This window comes from Pongo pygmaeus, chromosome 19, assembly GCF_028885625.2.
Source record: "Pongo pygmaeus isolate AG05252 chromosome 19, NHGRI_mPonPyg2-v2.0_pri, whole genome shotgun sequence".
Taxonomy (NCBI): domain Eukaryota; kingdom Metazoa; phylum Chordata; class Mammalia; order Primates; family Hominidae; genus Pongo; species Pongo pygmaeus.
In genome coordinates, this window is record NC_072392.2 from 95,388,659 (window position 1) to 95,410,515 (window position 21,857).

General features: G+C 48.1%; 1 protein-coding gene across 10 annotated transcripts in view; it reads left to right on the forward strand.

Annotated features, from left to right (window-relative positions):
* The first annotated feature begins 13,431 nt into the window (after positions 1–13,431).
* Positions 13,432–21,857, forward strand: part of SEC14L1 (SEC14 like lipid binding 1) — a 75,655-nt gene continuing 67,229 nt past the window's right edge. For 2 of the 10 annotated variants that reach the window (XM_063655855.1, XM_054460200.2), the window contains exons 1-4: positions 13,432–13,810; positions 14,862–14,979; positions 15,392–15,496; positions 16,313–16,405. In XM_063655855.1, the coding sequence (XP_063511925.1) occupies positions 16,343–16,405 (63 nt within the window). In that variant the 5' untranslated portion in view covers positions 13,432–13,810; positions 14,862–14,979; positions 15,392–15,496; positions 16,313–16,342. Of the gene's footprint in view, positions 13,811–14,861; positions 14,980–15,391; positions 15,497–16,312; positions 16,406–17,885; positions 17,977–20,357; positions 20,499–21,857 lie in introns of those variants that run through there. The other 8 variants (XM_054460195.2, XM_054460194.2, XM_063655854.1 and 5 more) reach the window with 6 other exon arrangements.

The following is a 21,857-nucleotide window of genomic DNA, read 5'->3' on the forward strand; positions in this document are numbered from 1 at the left end:
GTGTCCATATGTTCTCATTGTTCAACTCCCACTTAAGAGTGAGAACATGCGGTGTATGGTTTTCTGTTCCTGTGTTAGTTTTCTGAGGATGATGGCTTCCAGCTTCATCCATGTCCCTGCAAAGGACATGAACTCATTCCTTTTTATGGTTTCAAGGGGTCTGTTTTCTTTTCTTTTCTTTTTTTTTTTTGAGATGGAGTCTCGCCCTGTCACCCAGGCTGGAGTGCAGTGGCGCAATCTCAGCTCACTGCAACCTCGGCCCCTGAGTTCAAGCAATTCTCCTGCCTCAGCCTCCCAAGTAGCCAGGATTACAAGCACCCACCACCACGCCTGGCTAATTTTTGTATTTTTAGTAGAAATGGGGTTTCACCATGTTGGCCAGGCTGGTCTCGAACTTCCGACCACAGGTAATCCACCTGCCTCAGCCTCCCAAAGTGCTGGGATTACAGGCGTGAGGCACCACGCCTGGCCAAGGGGTTTGTTTTCTAACCAGCTGTAGAGGGTTGAATGTGCCTCCCCAAAAGGTGTGTCCAAGTCCTAACCTCTGGTACCTGTGAAGGCGATTTCATTTGTAAAATAGTGTCTTTGCAGATGTCATTAAGTTAAGGAACTTGAGATGAGATCATCGTGGATTTATGGTCTACGATGATCTCATTTTGGTGGCTTTATAAGAGAAAGGAGAGAGATTTGAGACACACAAGGGAGAAGGTGGAAGTGGAGACTAGCGAGAGGTGGCCGCAAACCAAGGAACACCCAGGGCAACCAGCAGCCAGAAGAAGCCAGAACGGACCTTCCCAGAGCTGCAGGAGGGAGCACAGCTCTGCCGACACTTTAATTTCACCTCCAGAGCTTACAACCTCCAGAACAGTGAGAGAATGAGTTTCTGTTGCCCTCAGCCACCCAGTTCGTGGTAATTTCTTGGAACAGTGCGTCAACCGTGGGTGCTTCCTGAGCCTTGTGTGGTGAAAAGTTCAGAGCCATACCTTGTATACCCCGGGGTATGGAGGAAGGTCATGCAGGCTCTTGGTTTTGCGTCAGTGTGGTTGTTCCTTCCTAGGGCACACCAGATCTCCCCGCTAATGTCCAGTAGGCAGCTGGGGGTCACCTCTTAGCACAAGCACAGCGCCTGACCAGAGGCCCACAGGGGTGGGCAGGGGTGCAGAGCTGGCAGGTGCAGTGCCTTTTAGGACAAGTTATGCATTCACACTTGAGCAGTTTATTTTATTTTATTATTTTTTTTTTTTTCTGAGACATAGTCTCGTTCTGTCACCCAGGCCGGAGTGCAGTGGCATGATCTTGGCTCACTGCAACCTCTGCTTCTCGGGTTCAAGTGATTCTCCTGCCTCAGCCTCCCGAGTAGCTGGGATTACAGGCACGTGCCACCAGGCCCGGCTAATTTTTGTATTTTTAGTAGAGATGGGATTTCGTTGGCCAGGCTGGTCTTGAACTCATGACCTCAGGTGATCCACCTGCCTCGGCCTCCCAAAGTGCTGGGATTACAGATGTGAGCCACCGCGCCTGGCCACACTTGGGCATTTTAAAGTAGAGTGAGCTTTCTGAACGTGAAGGGGTGATAGAGACTGTTGTGCCCAACTAAGCCAGATGACCATCTCCCCATGCACCCCTAGCCCCTTGGAGTCCATTTAGCTTATGTAGCTCATAATTATAGACAATGGTTTGCCAAGAAATTCCTTTGTATTTTTTTCAGGCTGTCTGTGCCAAGAGCCGTACAAATGAGCATTGGTCTTTTAATCATATTTTCATATTGGTCTTTTGAACAATTTTCATATTGTTTTTCTGTTGGGGGAAATTTAAGATGGGGAAGGATTTATCTAAATATAGATGATGTTGCTGGCAACCAACTAGAGCGGTAGGCGGGACGATAATAATAATCTATGTGTACAGAACATTCCGGAGGCAAAGCTGTAGGACGCCTGGCGGTGGGAAGCATTTACATAGAACCTAACCATTTACAAAATGTTTTCATCAACATTTTCTTATCCAAGCTTAACAACCCAGTGAGATTTTCTGACACCAAATTCCATCAGCATCCGATTAGTTTTTTTTTTTTTTTTCCTTTGGAGGAGGAAAACCCTAAAAGCTGCTTTAGGCTACTGAGGTGGCTCAATCAGACCCACAGGTCCTGCCAACGTGGGGAGGGGTGAGAGATGGAATTTTCACTGCAGTGTGAAGTGAGCACATGTGTCATTCTCAGCTGGAGGTCACACTGTATATATAGAACCTTCCCGGGCAGGGCTGTAGGGTGCCTGGTTATGGGATGCATCCCAAATAAGGTATTGAACTGAAACCCTCTGAGTTGAAATCTCCTGGTGAAACAGGAGATTTGGGGGTCTGAATGGTCCTCTCTTTCACCTACATCAAGGAGGACGTGGGAGAGCACTGGCCTCTGATGATCCCTGTGTGTCCTCAGTTCTGCCCGCAGAACTGAAGGTGGAGGAGGGTTTTCTTTTCCATGGTTAGCCTTGAGACAATTGCTTTAACTAAATGGATTGAGGCTGCTCGACTGTTTATTCTTCACCCAGCCGTGCCTTGTGATGTGGCCTCTGGTCTATACCCTGTTAGCGCGACATTCCTTTCTGGGGGTTAATTAAAAGCAGCAAGTCGAGCGTCCCTCCAGCTGTTTATGACCCACAGCTGCACAGCCCGGGGATTCATTGCTGGACTTGCCAACCTAAGTCCTGATCCAGCAAAGGAAAGGGAGTGCCAAGCAGCTGCATCAGTCGGTGAAGTGAGGACTATATTTTGTGAAACAAATAAGCCAAAAAGAAGTATGATTGGGTAGGCTATTTTTATTTCTCTGAGTGGGAAGCTGAAAGGCTTGGGGGCGCTCCTTTGTCACCCTAAATCTCATCAGATGCAGGCTGTGCTTTCTGCTGCAGAAACTTACCGCCTAAGCCAGGCTGCTTTCCTGGACTTGATGTCCTCGCCTGGTGACACGAGGTACAGTGCTGTCTAAAGGTGCCAGTGTGGGGTGGAGGGGTGGTGAAAGCATCAGCCCCAAGGATGCCTCAACTCAGTCCATGTGGTGGGGGGATGTGTTATTTATTTATTTAATTAATTAATTTTTATTTATTTATTTATTTGAGACAGAGTTTCGCTCTGTCACCCAGGCTGGAGTGCAGTGGCGCTGTCTCGGCTCACTGCAACCTCCACCTCCTGAGTTCAAGCGATTCTCATGCCTCAGCCTCCCGAGTAGCTGGGATTACAAATGCGCTACCACGCCCAGCTAACTTTTTTGTATTTTTTAGTAGAGACGGGGTTTCACTTCACCGTGTTGGCCAAGCTGGTCTCGAACTCCTGGCCTCAAGTGATTCACCTGCCTCGGCCTCCCAAAGTGCTGGGATGACAGGCATGAGCCACTGCGCCCAGCCTATTTATTTATTTTTGAGACAGGGTCTCGTTCTGTCACCCAGGCTGAAGTACAGTAGCATGATCAAGGCTCACTGCAACCTCTCTCCCGGGGTCAAGTGAGCCTCCCAAGCAGCTGGGACTGCAGGCACATGCCACCATGCCCAGCCAATTTTTGTATTTTTGTAAAGACAGGGTCTTGCCATGTTGTCCAAGCTGGTCTTGAACTCCTGGGCTCAAGGGATCCGCCCACCTCGACCTCCCAAAGTGCTGGGTTTACAGACTGCCTAGCCTGAGATGTGTTAAATGCACTCAGAATAAAGGCCTCATCAAAGGTTCATTTAGTTCAACCCAACAGATATTTAATAGGGTTCTAGAAAATGCCAGGTGCTATTAAAATAGGAGAAAATTAGTGACGATGGTAGCCAAGCAACTTACAGTTCAACAGAAGACACAGATCCCGTTCTTCTACGGACAGTCTAGTTTTAGCCAACATGCCTTATGATGGAATTGCGAAGTGCGTGGGCCAATGGAAAGAGGCATCAGAAAAGCCTTCAGGGAGGAGCTACATTGGGCCATTGTGGAACTGAATAGGCTGTGTTTCAACTGCTAGGTGTCTGTCCTATAGAGCAGGCTGGCACCTTGTAGGAAAATCTGCTTTCTTGTAGTGGCTCTCTCTTTTTTCGAGACTGAGTTTCGCTTTTGCTGCCCAGGCTGGAGTGTAATGGCGCGGTCTTGGCTCACTGCAACCTCTGCCTCCCAGGTTCAAGCGATTCCCCAGCCTCAGCCTCCCAAGTAGCTGGGATTATAGGCACCCACCACCATGCCCAACTAATTTTTGTATTTTTAGTAGAGACGCAGTTTTACCGTGTTGGCCAGGCTGGTCTCAAACTCCTGATCTCAGGTGATCCACCCGCCTCGACCTCCCAAAGCGCTGGGATTACAGGCGTGAGCCACCACACCCAGCTGTAGTGGATCTTTCTATACCCCAGTGCTCACTCTGTTCGGAGTAAATTAAGGTGCTGAATAAATGTTTGTTGAATCCACAAAGGAATGAATAAATAAATGAATAGAGTGGAGATGAATATAAAATCATTCTGGACAAACGAAGTTGGGGACAAGATTTACAGATGATCTTGAATGGCAGGCTTTGAAGTTTAAATTTAATTCTGTAGTCAATGTACTTTTTGCACAAGGGAGTGAGTTTGTATTTTTGAGAGAGAATTCTGTTAGTAGTACGAAGGGTGTCCTGAAAGAAGGAAGACTCTTAGGTAGATAAACCAACTAGTTATAGGGACTTTGCCTCTCCAGATTGAAATGAAATATTTTGGAAATATTGAAGGTTGGATGATAACTTTTGCAGATCCAGCTTCTTGGCCTGAAGTTTTCCCAGGTCAGGAATGATGCACTGTGTTAGCTCAAGGCCACTGAATTATTGCCAGGGCTCAATTAGGAAATCGTGCCTGTAGGGTAACCTACATTTTCTGTACTTTTCCAGGCTGGAAACTTTGCCAGATGGCCCATGTCAGGAGTATCAGTCATGCCTTGCAAGTCTGTCTTTAACTCTTTTACCACCAAATGCCAAATGGTCTCTTCCTTTATTAGGCCTTTATTCTGCGTGGATTTTTTTTTTTTTTTTTTTTTGAGCTGGAGTCTGGCTCTGTCACCCAGGCTAGAGTGCAGTGGCACGATCTCACCGCACCCTCCACCTCTTGGGTCCAAGCAATTCTTCTGCCTCAGCCTCCCAAGTAGCTGCGATTACAGGCGTGCACCACCACACCCAGCTAATTTTTACATTTTTAGTGGAGACGGGGTTTCACCATGTTTTGGCCAGGCTGGTCTCAAACTCCTGACCTCAGGTGATCCACCCGCCTCTGCCTCCCAAAGTGCTGGGATTACAGGCGTGAGCAACTGCGCCTGGGCAAGTCTGCGTGCATTAAACACAACTCCCCAGCATGGGCTCTGACATGTCCCTGTAACTGACTAAAGTGAAGCACAAATGCCAGGGCGTATAAGGCCACCAGAAAATAAGAAGTAAGTGCCCCTGGGTCTCTTGGCACAACCTAGATAATTAGCTGGCCCTGACTCTCAGCATTGTTTAAAGGGATTATTGAGCATTATCTCTTGTTTCTTTTGCTAGGGTAGTGAAGGGATTGGGCTCTGGAGGCTGAAATTTTAGTTTAAGATTGTCACTTGCCTTCCACTGTGTTTCTTGGCGTGACACTCCCTAAACTATACCCCAATCCTTTTTTTTTTTTTTTTTTTTTTTAGATAGAGTCTCACTCTGTCGCCCAGGCTGGAGTGCAATGGCACAATCATGACTCACTGCAGCCTCAAACTCCTGAGCCCAAGTGATTGTCCCACTTGAGGATCAGCCTCCCGAGTAGCTGGGACCACAGGTGAGTGCCACTACCCCCAGCTAATTTTTATTTCTTTTTTTTTTTGTAGAGACAAGGTCTCACTATGTTCTCCAGGCTGTTCTGGAACTCCTGGGCTCAAGTGATCCTCCTGCCTCACCCTCCCAAAGTGTTGAGATTACAGGCATGAGCCATTGCACCTGGCTGCAGTCCTCTTATGCCACAGGTTCCCATGCTGCTTTTGTTATGGTGGAGAAGAGGTTGAGCTCTGGAGGCCGAAATTTCAGTGACTCCTAATATTTTGCTAAGAGCAATGGGTAAGATATGGCCTGAGGACCCAGCAACAGCCCCCCTACCTCAGGTTAATCCTGCCAGGGGAGGATGTGTCCTGCCACAATGCTTCTGCCAACCTGTCGGTGCCTGTGCAGGTGTGACCAGGCTGCTGACACCAAGTCCTGAGGTCAGCTTGAGGCGGCCAAGTGGAACGGCAGCTTCAGACTCAGGCTCCTAATGGGGGCTTGTCTGAGCAACTCACAGTGTCTTGCTATGGACTCTTGGGAATCCTGTGCTTCGGTCCCAAGGGCACCTGGTATGTGTAGCCTTTACACGGCACCCATCAAAGCTTCCATTCACCAAGTGAGAGGCGACAACAGACAGGTGAGGAACGCTCACTAATAAAGATGCTCTGTGCCAGGCGTGGTGGCTCACCCCTGTAATCCCAGCACTTTGGGAGGCCGAGGCGGGTGGATCACGTGAGGTCAGGAGTTCCAGACCAGCCTGGCCAAGATGGAGAAACCCCGTCTCTACTAAAAATACAAAAATTAGCTGGGCGTGGTGGCAAGCACCTGTAGTCCCAGCTACTCGGGAGGCTGAGGCAGGAGAATCACTGGAACCCAGGAGGTGGAGGCTGCAGTGAACCAAGATCGTGCCAGTGTACTCCAGCCTGGGCAACAGAGTGAGACTCTGTCTCAAAAAAAAAAAAAAATGCTCTGGAAGCGAGGGGCACAGTCAGGTGTTTCAGAGTGCCCACTCTCGTAATTCAACTTTAAAGGGATCCTGTCTGAGGAAAACAGGAGGTGTGCTGCAAGACAAGGGCAGCAGCCTTCTCTTCTCTGCTGCAGCGCTGTGGTCCCACCAACCTGCCTTCACTGTTTGTTACCTGACGTCACTTACCCTGCCCGGTGTTGACTCCACCCCTGTTCAGCCTGTGGATGACACTATCAGCCCAGAGAACAGAGAAAGGAACAGTGCCACTTGAAGACAACATGCAACACACAAACACTTTTTTTTTTTTTGGAGACATGGTCTCTCTCTGGCACCGAGGCTGGAGTGCAGTGCTGCAATCATGGCTCACTGCAGCCTCAACTTCCTGGGTTCAAGTGATCCTACTGGAACTGTAGATGCAAGCCACCATGACCAGCTAAATTTTAAATTTTTTGTTGAGGCTGGGTGCGGTGGCTCATGCCTGTATTCCCAGCCCTTTGGGAGGTGGAGGCAGGTGATCACTTGAGGTCAGGAGTTCTAGACCACCCTGGCCAACATGGTGAAACCCCATCTCTACTTAAAACAAACAAACAAACAAAAAATACAAAAATTAGACAGGTGTGGTGGTGCATGCCTGTAATCCCAGCTACTTGAGAAGCTGGGCAGGAGAATCGCTTGAACCCAGGAGGCGGATGTTGCAGTAAGCCGAGATCGTGCCACTGCACGCTAGCCTGGGTGACAGAGCAAAACTCTGTCTCAAAAATAAATTAAATAAATAAAATAATTTTTTGTCGTTGTTGAGACAGGGTCTCACTGTGTTTCCCAGGTTGGTCTTGAACTCCTGAGCTCAAATAATCCTCCCACTTCAGCCTCCTAAAGTGCTGGGATGACAGGCGGTAGCCACAATTCTTATGTTCTGTTTTTGTTTTTTGTGAAAAGATTGTGTCCTGTCACATTGGCTTGAGTATTTACATTCATTGTCCCACTGCTGTCTGTCTTCTGTCCCTGAAGTCTGGTGAATTCATGTCTAGCAAGGACGCCAGTGGCCCTCTTATTACCGAAATCCAGGAGCTGTCTTATTTCTCGCTCTGTTACCCATCTTTTGGCTCTATTGACCCCATACCACTTGACACTGTTGGGGAGCAGGGCATCACTTCTCTCTCCTGGTTCTCCTTCCACCTCTCTGCTTCTCAGCATCATTCCCTGGTTGTTGTTCACATCCTGACTCTTAATAGTTGGAGTTCTTTAGAATTCTGCTCTTGGTTTTCTTTGCATCTGAGTGATGCCATACTCCCACCAGTAACTTCATTCAACCTTGGATAAGTTCCTGCCTAGTCAACTGTTTCTGCTCTGTGAGGCTTTCCTCAACTCCCCAGAGACTGGCTCCATAGCACTGTCCCTATTTCTCATTTCTAGCACTTATCACACTGTGTATAGACTTATTTTATTCTGTAATTCTTTCTTTCTCTCTTTCTTTGTCTTTCTCTCTTTCTTTGTCTTCCTTTCTTCCTTTCTTTCGAGACAGTGTTGCTCTGTCTCTCAGGCTGTCTCTCAGGCTGGAGTGCAGTGGCACAATCAGGGCTCACTGCAGCCTCGACCTCCTGGGTTCAAGTGATCCTCCTGCCTCAGCCTCCCGACTAACAAGGACTACAGGCGTGTACCACCATGCCTGGCTAATTTTTTTTTTATTATTGTTTGTAGAGATAGGGGTCTTGCTATGTTGTCCAGGCTGGTCTGGAACTCCCGGGCTCAAGCAATCCTTCCAACTTGGCTTCCCAAAGATTGCAGGCATAAGCCATGTACCTGGCGCCTCTCTCTCTCTCTCTCTTTCCTTCTTTCCTTCCTTCCTTCTCTTTCTTTCTTTTTATTTTTTTGAGACAGAGTTTCGCTCTGTCACCCAGGCTGGAGTGCAGTGGCGCTATCTCGGCTCACTGCAAGCTCCGTCTCCCGGGTTCATGCCATTCTCCTGCCTCAGCCTCCCGAGTAGCTGGGACTATAGGTGCCAGCCACCACGCCCGGCTAATTTTTTTTTGTATTTTTAGTAGAGACGGGTTTCATGTGTTAGCCAGGATGGTCTCGATCTCCTGACCTTGTGACCTGCCTGCCTTGGCCTCCCAAAGTGTTGGGATTACAGGCGTGAACCACTGCGCCTGGCCCCTTCTCTTTCTTTCTTTCTCTTTTGCTTTCTTTCCTTTCTTTCTTTCTTTTTTCTCTTTCTTTCTTTCTCTTCTTTTCTTTCTCTTTCTTTCTTTCTTTCTCTTTCCTTCCTTCCTTCCTCTTTCCTTTCTTTCTTTCTCTCTTTTTCTCTCTCTCTTTTCCTTTCTTTCTCTCATTCTCGCCCTGCCCTGCCCTCCCCTCCCCTCCCTTCCTTCCTTTCTCTTTTTTCTTTCTTTCTCTTTCCTTCCTTCTTCTTTCTTTCTTTTGAAAATTTTCAAACACACATTACCACTACATTTTAATAGTTTGATTATATCCTTGATGAGAGAGACTGTTAGTTGCCACCAATATCATACATCCTTTGCTTCTTTCTTAGCAACAGAACTCACTGTTTGTAGCTGGGTGTGTGGCCACTTGGCACAGGCTACATTTCCCAGCCTTCTTTGCTCTTGGGTGTGCCCATGTGATTAAGTTCTGGCCAATGGGAAGTATGTATGTGTGTTTATGTGTGTGCATGCATGTGTGTGCACATGTTTGTACATGCATATCATTTCTAAGGAAGCGTCGTTCAGGGAGCAGGTTTGCTTTTCTTCACCCTTTCCTCCAACTTGCTGGCTGGAGGGGGAAGACACATTGTGATAATGGCAAAGTAGCAACACAGAAGGGGCCCGTGTTATGCCATTCTCAAATTGCTATAAAGAAATACTTGAGACTGGGTAATTTGTAAAGAAAAAAGGTTAATTGGCATTCTTAAGAGAAAGCAATAATTTCTTTTTCTTTCTTTTTTTTTTTTTTGATACAGAGTTTCGCTCTTGTTGCCCAGGCTGGAGTGCAATGGTGCGATCTTGGCTCACCGCAACCTCCGCCTCCCAGGTTCAAGCAATTCTGCCTCAGCCTCCCGAGTAGCTGGGATTATAGGCATGTGCCACCATGCCTGGTTAATTTTGTATTTTTAGTAGAGACGGGGTTTCTCCATATTGGTCAGGTTGGTCTTAAACTCCCAACCTCAGGGGATCTGCCCGCCTTGGCCTCCTAAAGTGCTGGAATTACAGGCGTGAGCCACCGCGCTCAGCCACAAGAAAGCAGTAATTTCTTAGTATCATTATATGTTCGAATAGTGCTTAAGAGGTTCCACAGGCTGTTCAGGAAGCATGGCGCTGGCATCTGCTTAGCTTCTGGTGAAGCCTCAAGGAGCTTTTAGTCTTGGTGGAGGGAGGGAAGGGGGAACAGGCAGGTCACGTGGTGAAAGCAGGAGGAAGCTCCAGAGAGTAGGGGGAGGTGCCGCCCATTTTTAAGTGAGAAGATCTCATGTGAACGTAGAGAGAGCTCACTTATAGCCAAGGGGACGGCCCAAGCCATTCATGAGGGATCTCATGATCCAAATGCCTCCCACCAGCCCAGACCTCCAACACTGTGGATTACAATGCAACATGAGATTTGAGTTCAGACTAACTCAGGGCCTACATTTCTGATGATGAGAAATAAGACCACCTGCATCCACACAGCTTAGCCATCAGGACTGAGACCTAAGACCTCTGTGTCAACATGACTTACTATTTGATCCAGGAGATTCTCGTTCAAGAGTATTAGACTGTAAACCAATATGTGCCTTCAATGTTTGCCTCAACAAATTCATGAAAAAGCATTTATTGTAACAAAAGATTGCTTATCTTTACAAACCCCCTTCTCCGGATAATAGTATAACCACCCAAGGGGTTCACCTTGCCTGCTGCCTAGAGAGAGCTGATTCATCTGGACAGGAGTATTGCAATAGAGTCATCCACACAGAGCTGGCTGTGCAGCAGATTGGAGTTTTATTATTACTCAAATCAGTCTCCCTAAACATTCAGGGAGCAGAGTTTTTAAAGACAACTTGGTGGGTCAGGGGAAGCCAGGGAGCCAGGAGTGCTGATTGGTCAGGGATGAAATCACAGGGAGTCGGAGCTCTCTTCTTGTGCTGAGTCAGTTCCTGGGTGGGGGCCACAAGATCAGATGAGCCAGTTTGTTGATCTGGGTGGTGCCAGCTGAGTCATCAAGTGCAGGCTCTGCAAAATGTCTCAAGCACTGATCTTAGGAGCAGTTTAGGGAGGGTCAGAATCTTGTAGCCTCCAGCTGCATGACTCCTAAACCATAATTTCTAATCTTGTGGTTAATGTTAGTCCTACAAAGGCAATCTAGTCCCCAGGCAAGTAGGAGGTTGGTGGGCTGGGTGCTGTGGTTCACTCCTGTAATACCACCACTCTGGGAGGCTGAGGCAGGCAGATCACAAGGTCAAGAGTTTGAGACTGGCCTGACCAACATGGTGAAAGCCCGTCTCTACTAAAAATAAAAAATTAGCTGGGCACTCGCCTGTAATCCCAGCTACTCGGGAGGCTGAGGCAGGAGAATCACTTGAACCCAGGAGGTAGAGGTTGCAGTGAGCCAAGATCGTGCCACTGCACTCCAGCCTGGGCAGCAGAGTAAGACTCCATCTCAAAAAAAAAAAAAAACCTAAGAAAAAAATAGCAAAAATTAGCCAGGCGTGGTGGCACGTGCCTATAGTCACAGCTACTCAGAAGGCTGAGGCAGGAGGTTCACTTGAGGCCAGGTGATGATGCTGCAGACAGCTATGATTATGCCACTGCCCTCAAGCCTGGGGAACAGAGTGAGACCGTTTCAAAAAAAATGGAAATAAAGTTTTTTGTGATCGGTTGATGTCTCAAGTCTGTTTTTTCTTCAAAATGTTTAATTGAAGTATAATATACATATAAAAGCTTGCAAATCATAAATGAATGTATGGCTCAACCAATTTCCCAATCTCTTTTAATCTATAGATTGGCCATTCCCCTCTTTTTTTCCTTTGGAATTTGATAAAGAATATATTTGTCTTGTACCGTTTCCCACGGTCTGTACTTTGCCAATTGTTTTTCATGGTGTCATTTAGCATGTTCCTCAATTCTGTATTTCCTGTAAACTGGTAGTTACATCTAGAAGTTCAGCAGGTCAGTTGAATTTTTTTTTTTTTTTTTGACACGGAGTCTTGCTCTGTTGCCCAGGCTGGAGTGCAGGGCAGGTGGTGTGATCTCGGCTCATTGCAACCTCTCCCTCCCAGGTTCAAGTGATTCTCCTGCCTCAGCCTCCCGAGTAGCTGGGATTACAGGCATCTGGCACCACGCCTGGCTACTTTTTGTATTTTTAGTGGAGACAAGGTCTCACAGTGTTGACCAGAATGGTCTCAAACTCCTGACCTCAGGTGATCCACCCACCTAGGCCTCCCAAAGTGTTGGGATTACAGGCGTGAGCCATCGCAACCGGCCTTAAAGCATCTTTTGAAGGTGGGTGTGATTTCTTTTTCTTTTTTTTTTTTTGAGACGGAGTCTCGCTCTGTCGCCCAGGCTGGAGTGCAGTGGCGCGATCTCGGCTCACTGCAAGCTCTGCCTCCAGGGTTCACGCCATTCTCCTGCCTCAGACTCCCAAGTAGCTGGGACTACAGGCGCCCGCCACCACGACCAGCTAATTTTTTGTATTTTTAGTAGAGACAGGGGTTTCACCCTGTTAGCCAGGATGGTCTCCATCTCCTGACCTCGTGATCCGCCCACCTCGGCCTCCCAAAGTGCTGTGATTACAGGCGTGAGCCACCGCGCCCGGCCTGTGGATGTGATTTCTACAAACAAGCAAAAGCCAGTCAGAATGAATGTAGTGAATAATGTGGGTGACCAAGCTAGAAGATGATGGTTTGACGTGGAACACAAGGGGTGATGAGGCCATGAATGATTTGCTTGTGTGTCTGGTAAACTGGCTTTGATGGAAATTCCTAAACAGGTCCAAAAACGTTCTGTCCAATGGCAGCATGAAATGTACAGCCACCCAGGGTGACTAATGTGAACGGAACAACAGTGACTCTGACAGTGAAATTGCATGTTGGTTATAAAACCAGCTTTGCCGTGTGGGTGGGCATGCGAGGTGCCCATTTCTAGTCATGAGCTCCTCTTAAGGACCCCAAAATGTCTCAGTGGTACCGGGTTGAAAATTGGGGCTGGACGGTGCTCTCCTGCTGAAATTCGGGAGCTACTTAGCAGCCCCACCTTGGCCCCCTCGTTTCCGAGGGGCAGACCCTGGGCGCGTGCCTGTTTCAAGCCCGCGGCCCGACACTAGAGCCGTCTGGATGCGTTGACAAGGATGCCGCTGGGCTCCACCCGGGCTCACCCGGGCCCTCCCGAGCCCTGGGCCGCGCAGCACCGGCGTCCGCCTCCTCCCCATTACTCGGCGAGAATGCGGTCGGGGCACTGCGCGCGAGCAGGCTGGTGCTCCTGAACAGTCAACAAGAAATGAGGAAGCACGGGGGCAGCCGCCAGGGCAACCAGAGGCAGGCCTCAGAGCAGCAGCCAGACGGGAGGGCCCTGGTGGTTTTGACCGCCCGCAGACTTCCCTTTTCCCGCTCAGCCGAACGAACCCCTCCCCCGCACGCCAGCAGCCCCTTGGGGCTTCACTCCGCCTCCGCCCGCTACTTGCGAAGCCCCGCCCAGGCCCCGCCCCCAACAAGTGACGCAAAACTGGGAGGGGCCACGAGGACCTCGGGCACAACCAGCCGTGCGTCAGGGCCGGCGCCTTCTCCGAACTCCTCCCACGCCCGCGGGTCGGAGCTCGCGCCTGCGCAGTCCGGGCCCCGGGTGTCCTCCCCCCTCCCCTTCCTTAGCAACCATCGCCCGCTCCCGCCCCCGTTCCCTCGGCCGCGGCCGCGCACGCGCGCCCCTCCCGGCGCCCGGCGCCGCCCACCCCGTCACCCGTAACAACCACAAGTGCCCTCGCCGCGCCCCTTCCCCCTCCCGCTTCCCCGGCCCCCTCCCCGGAACCGGCGGTCGAGCTACGGCCGCCGAGCAGTGGAACGGAGACTGCCCCGCGGAGCCGCCGGTATGAGCGCCTCTCGCCGCTCCGCGTCCCAGGCCCGGCCTTTCTGACAAGAGGTAGGCGCGTCGTCGCGGCGGGTCCGAGTGCGCCCCCGCCCCGGTCCCGGTCTCCGTGGAGTCCGGCGCCTCTCGGGCGGGCCCCCCGGAACTCCCGGCCGCACGCCTGCTGAGCCCGTCCCTCCCCGGCCCCGGCTGCCATCGGCCAGGCACCCGAAACGGGCCGTGCCCCCGCCCCCCTGCTCGCCCCTCACCGCCCCTCGCCCCCGTCTCCGCCCCCACCCCCACCCCCACCCCCACCCCCACCCCCACCCCCACCCCCACCCCCACCCCCACCTCCACCTCCACCCCTACCTCCACCTCGCCAGTCTTCCAGCTCCCGGGAGCCGCTTTTTGCTGAGAGCGGAGTTTCGGGTCTGGAGCCAGTGCCCGCCCCTCTCTCCCGTCGGCCGGGGCTTTGGCCTCGTGGGGCTCAGCCGCGCGGGACCCCTGCTGAGCAGCCCCGGGCGCCGGCCGCCCCTCGAGCCTGCTCGGGATGCGTTCAGTGGGTCTGGCCTTTGGCTCCTGTTTAAACGGCGATTGTCATGCAATGGAAGCCGTCCGGCTCCTGGATGCCACTTGGTCGTTGTCACTCCGGATGCCCGCGTAGGGCGTTTATCTGGACCAGAGCATCGGCAGCTGGGACCTGGCTGTGGTTCACAAGCTCGTGAATTAGCAGGTTCTTAAGTGAGCGTAGCTAGTTCTGCCAGGCGGTGGAATCCTGAATGGACGTTACCGTTTCTTAAACGAGCATTACGCTTTTTTGCTTCTTCCCCCCACTCTTGTTTGTACCCGGTTATCGTCCTCTTCTCTGGGAGAGTATCCTAAAATTAATATTCCCAATTAAATTTTTAAAAGACGATTGGATTCCCACTGTGCACCAACACTGTAAGGTTTGCAAAAGAAAAAGAACGTGGTACCAGCACATCAGGATGTGTCAGTCCCATAATCAAGATGAATATTAGAAAAGCTTCAAGTTGAGTTTGGAGAACTTGGGAGTTTGGCTCTCATTCTCATGGTTTTAGAGGTGGAAGTCTTTCAAGATCATCTCTCCGAAAACCTCATTTTACAGAGATGAAACTGAGTCCTGGGGAAGTCAAATGGCTTACTCGTGGTCACCCAGTTATTCCTTAGCCGTTTTCACACTGTCAGATGGCGATGTTTTCCACCATGACCTGCTCCTCTGAGAGGTATGCCAGACGTACCAGAGAAAGTTCGAAACCTGTTTAAACCTAGTACTATAGATGGGAATTTTATACCGCGTGCCGTGGCTCATGACTATAATCCTAGCACTTTGGGAGGCTGAAGTGGGCAGATCTCTTGAACCCAGGAGTTTGAGACCAGCCTGGGCAACATGGGGAAACCCTCTACAAAAAATATATATGGTGGTGCGTGCTTGTGGGCCCAGCTACTTGGGAGGCTGAGGCAGGAGGATCACTTGAGCATAGAAGGTGGAGGCTGCAATGAGTGGAGATTGTGCCACTGTGTTCCAGCTTGGGCAACAGAGAGACACCCTGTCTCAAAAAAAAAAAAAAAAAAAGGAATCTTAGAAGTTTCTGAAATAAAATACATCTTGGTAATTTGTCTTTTTTTTTTTAACAGCTAGACTTTGGGCTCCTTGAGGATATTCAGTTTTGTATGTTTGAATATCCTCTCACCATGTTCAGCATAAAGTACCATTCTTAATGATTATCCTCAAGAAGACAGGTAGGCTCATTCGATTTTTCTTTCTCACTTTAAATAGGGGAGACAGAGGACTGGCAAGTCCAAGTGTGTTTTTAGAGCAATCCATGTAGGCTGGCGCTAGAGAATGATTATGCACCCCTAAGGAGGGCTCCTTGACTGTGAATTAGGTGTGAACATTTAACCGATTACTTACAGATATCAGCTGTTTGAGGCTAGAGATTTCAATGGCGCCTGTTTAGCCAGAATACTTGGCATCTCTGCCACTTGAAGACAGGTCGCCATAGCTGTAGTGTACACAGTTAGAAAATAGGAATTGACACGTTTCCTTTGAAGCTAGCTTTTGAGGAGTATTCCATAGTTTGAGATACAGTAGTATTTTTTTCCAGTTTTATTTTTGTTTTCCCAGAGCTAATATCTTAACACGAGATCATTTTTATTTGGCTTCTAGTAGAAGTTGTTTAAGAGAAAATGATCCAAGCATTAATTATGTTGGTTATTAGAATAATAGAATCATAACAGTTCATTGCTGGAAAGGACTCAGGTCAGGTCATGTAATGAATGCAGAGTCCGAGTAAGCCAATGGGAGGATTGGAGCCCCTCTCACACCGGTACTGTTTGCCTCATTGCATTGGGGCTTTGTCTGCTTTTTCTTATCGTTTAATTACCTCCCCCTGCCCTCGTGTATTTAAATATCATCTTTTCATTTTTGTGTGCATAGAATTATGACCTATTGTGGTCTCTTCTGTCGTTAGAATGTGGTATGATGTGTCAGTGCAGACTTACTAATAATTTGTTTCTGCATTGTGGTTATTTATCACATATATTTATGTTTTGCAGGTGTAAGAGGGTTGCTGTTGTATTACAATCATGGTGCAAAAATACCAGTCCCCAGTGAGGGTGTACAAATACCCCTTTGAATTAATTATGGCTGTAAGTACTTGACATTTCAATTTACTCTTTGGCTTCTTATTTATAAAGTACAGTGTTAGAATTTGATGATCTATAGATTTATTGTTCATCTCCATGGCATCACTTGAACTTATTCTGTTTTTATGCTTATGAACCATATCTAGAGTGTGTAAAATGTTTTTAAAATACAGGCCTCTGAAAATAAAAATCTGTGCATTAAAAAAAATGCACCTCAGGGTAATGTATGAATTGAAGTTAATTCTCTCTTTGAACACACAGAAGTAGGATTCTAAGTACTTCTTCCTCGGGGTTGTGCTCTTTTTTTTCTTCATTAGAGTAGCAAAGGGACATGGAGTGTGGTCTCTGCTGTGCATGTGGAAGAGTGCTCTGCCCATGGGTGAATTCACTTTAGGTAGTGTTAGAACTGAGCACTGTGCGATGGAGTTTTACTCACGATTCAAATGACTCTGTTGAATGAGTTTTTCCGTTATTTACCTGAAGAATTTGGTTGAAAATAAGCATTTTACTAGATGCAAAGCAAACCTTTTCCAGTCATTTTTAGATTAGGGTATTTCTTCTCTTCCTTTCTCTTTTGTGTTATTATTAAGATATAACATACATACCAGAAAATATAATACAGACAGGAGAATGTATCTTTCATGAGCACACACCTGATGAAAACATGTGTGTCACACTCAGCACACCTGGGATACTGGCACCAAGGTCAGGAACCAGAACATAGGCGACCCAGGAAGAAGTCCGTCCTGGTTCAAGTGAGCCACTATTTTGACTCCTAATACACAGAGTACTGTTACCTGTTTCTGTTCCTTCTATAAATAGAAACGCAGGTGTTTTAGCAGCTGGCTGCTTCTGCTCAGCATATGTTTGTGGGATTTATGTAGATCAATAGTTTTGAAAAACAAGAAGTCCTCTTACGGGAACAATTTACATGAGAGGGTTTGTTTTAAAATTTATTTTATTTATTTTTTTGAGACAGCGTCTCACTCTGTCACTCAGGCTGGATTGTAGTGGCACGATCTCAGCTCACTGCAACCTCTGTCTCCTGGATTCAAGCGATTCTTCTGCCTCAGCCTCCCAAGTAGCTGGGATTACAGACCTGCACTACCATGCCTGCTAATTTTTGTATTTTTAGTAGAGACGGGGTTTCTCTGTGTTGGCCAGGCTGGTCTTGAACTCCTGACCTCAGGTGATCCACCCACCTTGGTCTTCCAAAGTGCTGGGATTACAGGCGTGAGCCACCTCTCCTGGTCTATTTTTATTTTTATTTTTTGAGACGGAGTTTTGCTTTCGTTGTCCAGGCTGGAGTGCAGTGACGCGATCTTGGCTTACTGCAGCCTCTGCCTCCTGAGTTCAAGCGATTCTGCATCAGCCTCCCGAATAGCTGGGATTACAGGTGCCTGCCCCCGCACCTGGCTGATTTGTTTGTGTGTGTGTGTGTGTGTATATATATATATTTGTTTTGTTTTGTTTTTTAGTAGAGATGGGGTTTCTCCATGTTGGCCAGGCTGGTCTTGAACTTCTGCCCTCATGTGATCCTCCTGCGTTGGCCTTCCAAAGTGCTAGGATTACAGGTGTGAACCACTGTACTTGAGATATAATTTACATACAGTGAAATGGTCACGTGTCAGGTGTACAGTTTGATCAGTTTTAACAAAAGAATCCCTCACACCTTTGTGAAAACACAGGACATTTGAATCCTGGTGAAGGTTCTGTGGTGCGCCTTCCCTTTCAGGTGTGAGGTTTTGGTTTGTGTGTGTGGGTAAGAAGCTCTGTGTGTTAAGATGTTCTGTGTGTTAAGAAGTTATATGTGTTAAGATGTAGTTACACATCTTAAATATGTGTAGCTAGGGCTGTTAACAGTATTTTATGTTGTTGACTTACCGTGTTTGCCATTTGCATGTTATCTGTGCTGTTTTGGCTTTTGGTTGTATGAGGCAAAGACCCACTCCAGCCAGCTTGGGAAGGAGTTTGGTGAGTGGGAACATGTATAGTGTGATAGGAATCGCACAGGAATCTGGGAATTCGAGCTGGGATGGGCTAAGCTCCAGAGCCTGGTAGTGGAGGGAGGTTCCTGGCTGCTCTGGGGGCCTCAGCCACAGTTTTTCTCTAGGATTTTGCCCTGTGGGACTGTGCCTGGCTCCATGTGCTGGAGCCTTCTACCCTGCCACCAGCTGGCTGTTTTGCTCACTCCTAGTTTTCCTTCCTTGTGGCTTCAGCTCGAGGACTTGCTTTAGCTGTCTGAAAGCCCTCTGGCCCCAGTTCAACTCTGTGGCATTTCTTGTTGCATTCTTTCAGTTTCTAAGTGACCAATTCCTGTCACATTTCATAGTTCACATCCTTGAGAGAAACTTGATCTAGTTCATTCCCCACCCCGACCCCTGCCCTGGTCCTGGGTTTGAGGATATTGGCTAGCCTGGGGATTGTCTGCCCTGGGTGGGAGGCCTGACCCTTGTTCAGTGAGCTGGGCTGGTGGAGCTGGGGAGGAGGCAGTGGGGATGGTAGACAGTGGGCATCGCCGGGTAAAGCAGAGTGGCTGCCCACGGCCGGGGGTGGACACAGGGCAGAGAGTTGGGTGGGGTGGGGGATATTTTCCGAAACACTGGAGTGTGGCTTAAAAAGCTTCATGCAACCCTGATAGTTTGAGGCAAAGGCTGGTTTCTTTGCCAAACATTAGATTTAATAAAGAGGAGGTGTTTGGATTGTTTAACGTTCAGACTTCCTTATTTCCCTTACTTCACTATTTTCAAAATTGTGATGTTTACCTTGCCAGTTTATGCAGGACTTTACAGAAGAACTCGAAATTCAAATTCTGAGCTGCCACCAAGTTTTTACAATTAAACCATTTTAAAACTATTGTTCTGAGGTAGTGGTTAATTTCCCTTTTTCTTTCTTTCTTCTCCTTTTTTTTTCTTTTTTTTATGATTTAAAGCTTACTAGTTAGAAACTTTTTTTTTTTGCCTCACCAGCTTCAGGAAATTTTCTTTTGAATTGTTAGAAAAAACAAACACACAGACGCACGCACGTATGTTCTTCCACCCTGTAGTATAAAGAAAACATTTTTAAATCCGAAAACGAAATATGTTACCTTTTTGCTTCCAAAAGTAGACTGTGAGTGATGTTTGTGTGGTGTCCTTTGCCCCCATTTCTTACTGTAGTTTTGTGGTATAAAATCCTCAGTATTTGCTTAATTATTTTGTCATTGAGGAAAACTAACAGTAAAATGAGTTAACCTGAAAATGCCCTTTTCAGTTCAGCATTCAGAGTGAGGAAAGAGGTATATATGCAGTTAAGGTGAGAAGGGAACTGTAGCTTCCGCCGGCTTATTTGCGAGCACGTCAGAAAGCGAATGTGCCTCACTAGAACGCACGATGGTATCAGGAGTGGCCGGCAGGTGCCCGGCACGCAGTCACGGGAGGTGGGTCGAGTCCTGGTTTATGTGAGTCCTGTGAGGTGAGAGAGTGGGAGAAAACGCCACCCACTCAACTTAATGCACTTGTTTGTTTGTTTTAACCAAGAGTTTACTTGTAATTTAGTATTGCCGGAAAGTTGTTTAGGTAAAAGGTGCCTAGTATAAATAGGTACATAATCGGGTCAGATATGTTAATTGCATCTCACTTGATTTAATGAAAATTTACCATTTGTTTTGAGGTCAGTACCATTAAAAAAAACATGTTAAAGTCCTTCTTAACTCGCTTGAGTGGTATTTACGTAAGCAAAATTGAAGTGGAGGTTTTTCAGTAGGCATTTGCGTGGTGTTGTTTTGTTAGGTATCGGCCCAGAAAAACAGAATGTCAGAGCTTTCAGCGAGTTGGAGAAATCACCTAGCTCAGCCCTCCCTTGGAGGGTGGGGAATCTGAGACTCCGAGGTGGTGAAACTTACACAGGTAGTGCCGAGATCTGATTCTCGAGTTTAGTGTTCTTGTCTCATACTGTGCTTCTTCCTTCTACCCAGGGATGTGTACCTGAAACATTTTATGAAAGAGAAATCAAAACTTCTTGGCCACACACAAACGAAAGCCTCACACCTGACAGGAAAGGCGCACCAGGGAACCTTCTCGGGGGATGGTTGCAGATGTCCTGTGTTTTGACAAAGGTGTGGGGGACTCATTTTTTAAATTGAGTTATAATTTACATATAATGAAATGGTCACATGTCAGGTGTACAGTTTGATCAGTTTTAACCAAAGGGCTGCTCTTCCTGGCTTGTGGGGAGGAGAAATGAATCAGTGAAAGATGCTGATTGATTGTGACTTAAAGGGTTTAGGATCTCACGGGGGCGTAGTGATGTGATCCCACAGATTAGGAACTTAGAATGGGAGGTATAATTCTAGGGTGCTTGAGTTGAAGTGTTTCTCTTTGAAATTTCTAAGATAAAGCACAAACTTTAAAAGTTAAACATTGTCAAGTGCAACTCCCCCTCCGCCTGCATGTTGATGGTCCCTTAATAAGGGCTTCAAAGGGAAAATGAAGGAGGTGGGAGGCCACCTAGTGTAGGAGGGCAGGGTGGGAGAGGTCGAGGTCAGGAGCCCTTAAGGAGAGTTGTGGGAGAGAGGGAAGAACATGAGAGGCCACCTTCTGAACCCGATTTCTGTGGTGACAGCCGCAGGCGAGATAGTGGCTTGGACTCTGGTCTTTCTTCTGAGGACAGCTGTCCTCATTGTGACCAGTGGGAACGCACAATAGAAGAGGCTCCACTAGCTCCTGTGTATCCCAGAAGCTGCCACCCTGTCCAGTGCCATTTCTGTCTGGGCTTATTTCCATTACACAGCAGATGTGGTCACCTCATTCTTTGCTCTCTCCTTTCCTCCCCCTCATCCCAGTTTCGCTGTGCTCTAGGAGTGCTGGCGTTCTCCAGGAACCCCTTCAGTGTCTCTGTCCCTTCAGCAGACACACCCTTTAGACTGTGCCTTCAGGAACCAAGGCACCTGGTTCTGTCCCTGTCTGTCTCAGCACTGCCATCGTTGCAGTGCAAGCCCCTCTCTTTGCAGGGAAAGACCAGGGGTCCCTTGTTCCTTTGCGCACTCACATCTTTCATCCCTTAGGTCACTTTGCGCTCCCCTGCCACACACTTTCCATTGTGTCTGTCCTGTGTTGAAGGCTTTCCTGTTATCTGTCCTTGCACGTCTCAGCTCCTGTGCTTTTTTCAGCAAGGCCCTTTGTGGCTGTGTTCTGCCCGGTCCGTTTAACCTTATTTCATAATTATGCACACTTCCCAGCTTGAACTTGAACGTTTGTTTCTGACTTGTTCCCGTTGGCCCGGACACACAGTGCCGTTTCCTGCCCCCTCTTTTCGTTTTTCTTTTCAGACTTCTTTGCCTCAGATGTTTGCCATTCCCCATCTGTCTCTCCAGATCTTACCCATCTTGTCCTTCCCCGCCTCCCCGATGCCTCTGAAGACGCCATTCATGTTTCTCTCCCTTCCCCGGGACACATTCTTAACGTTGGAGTTGGTG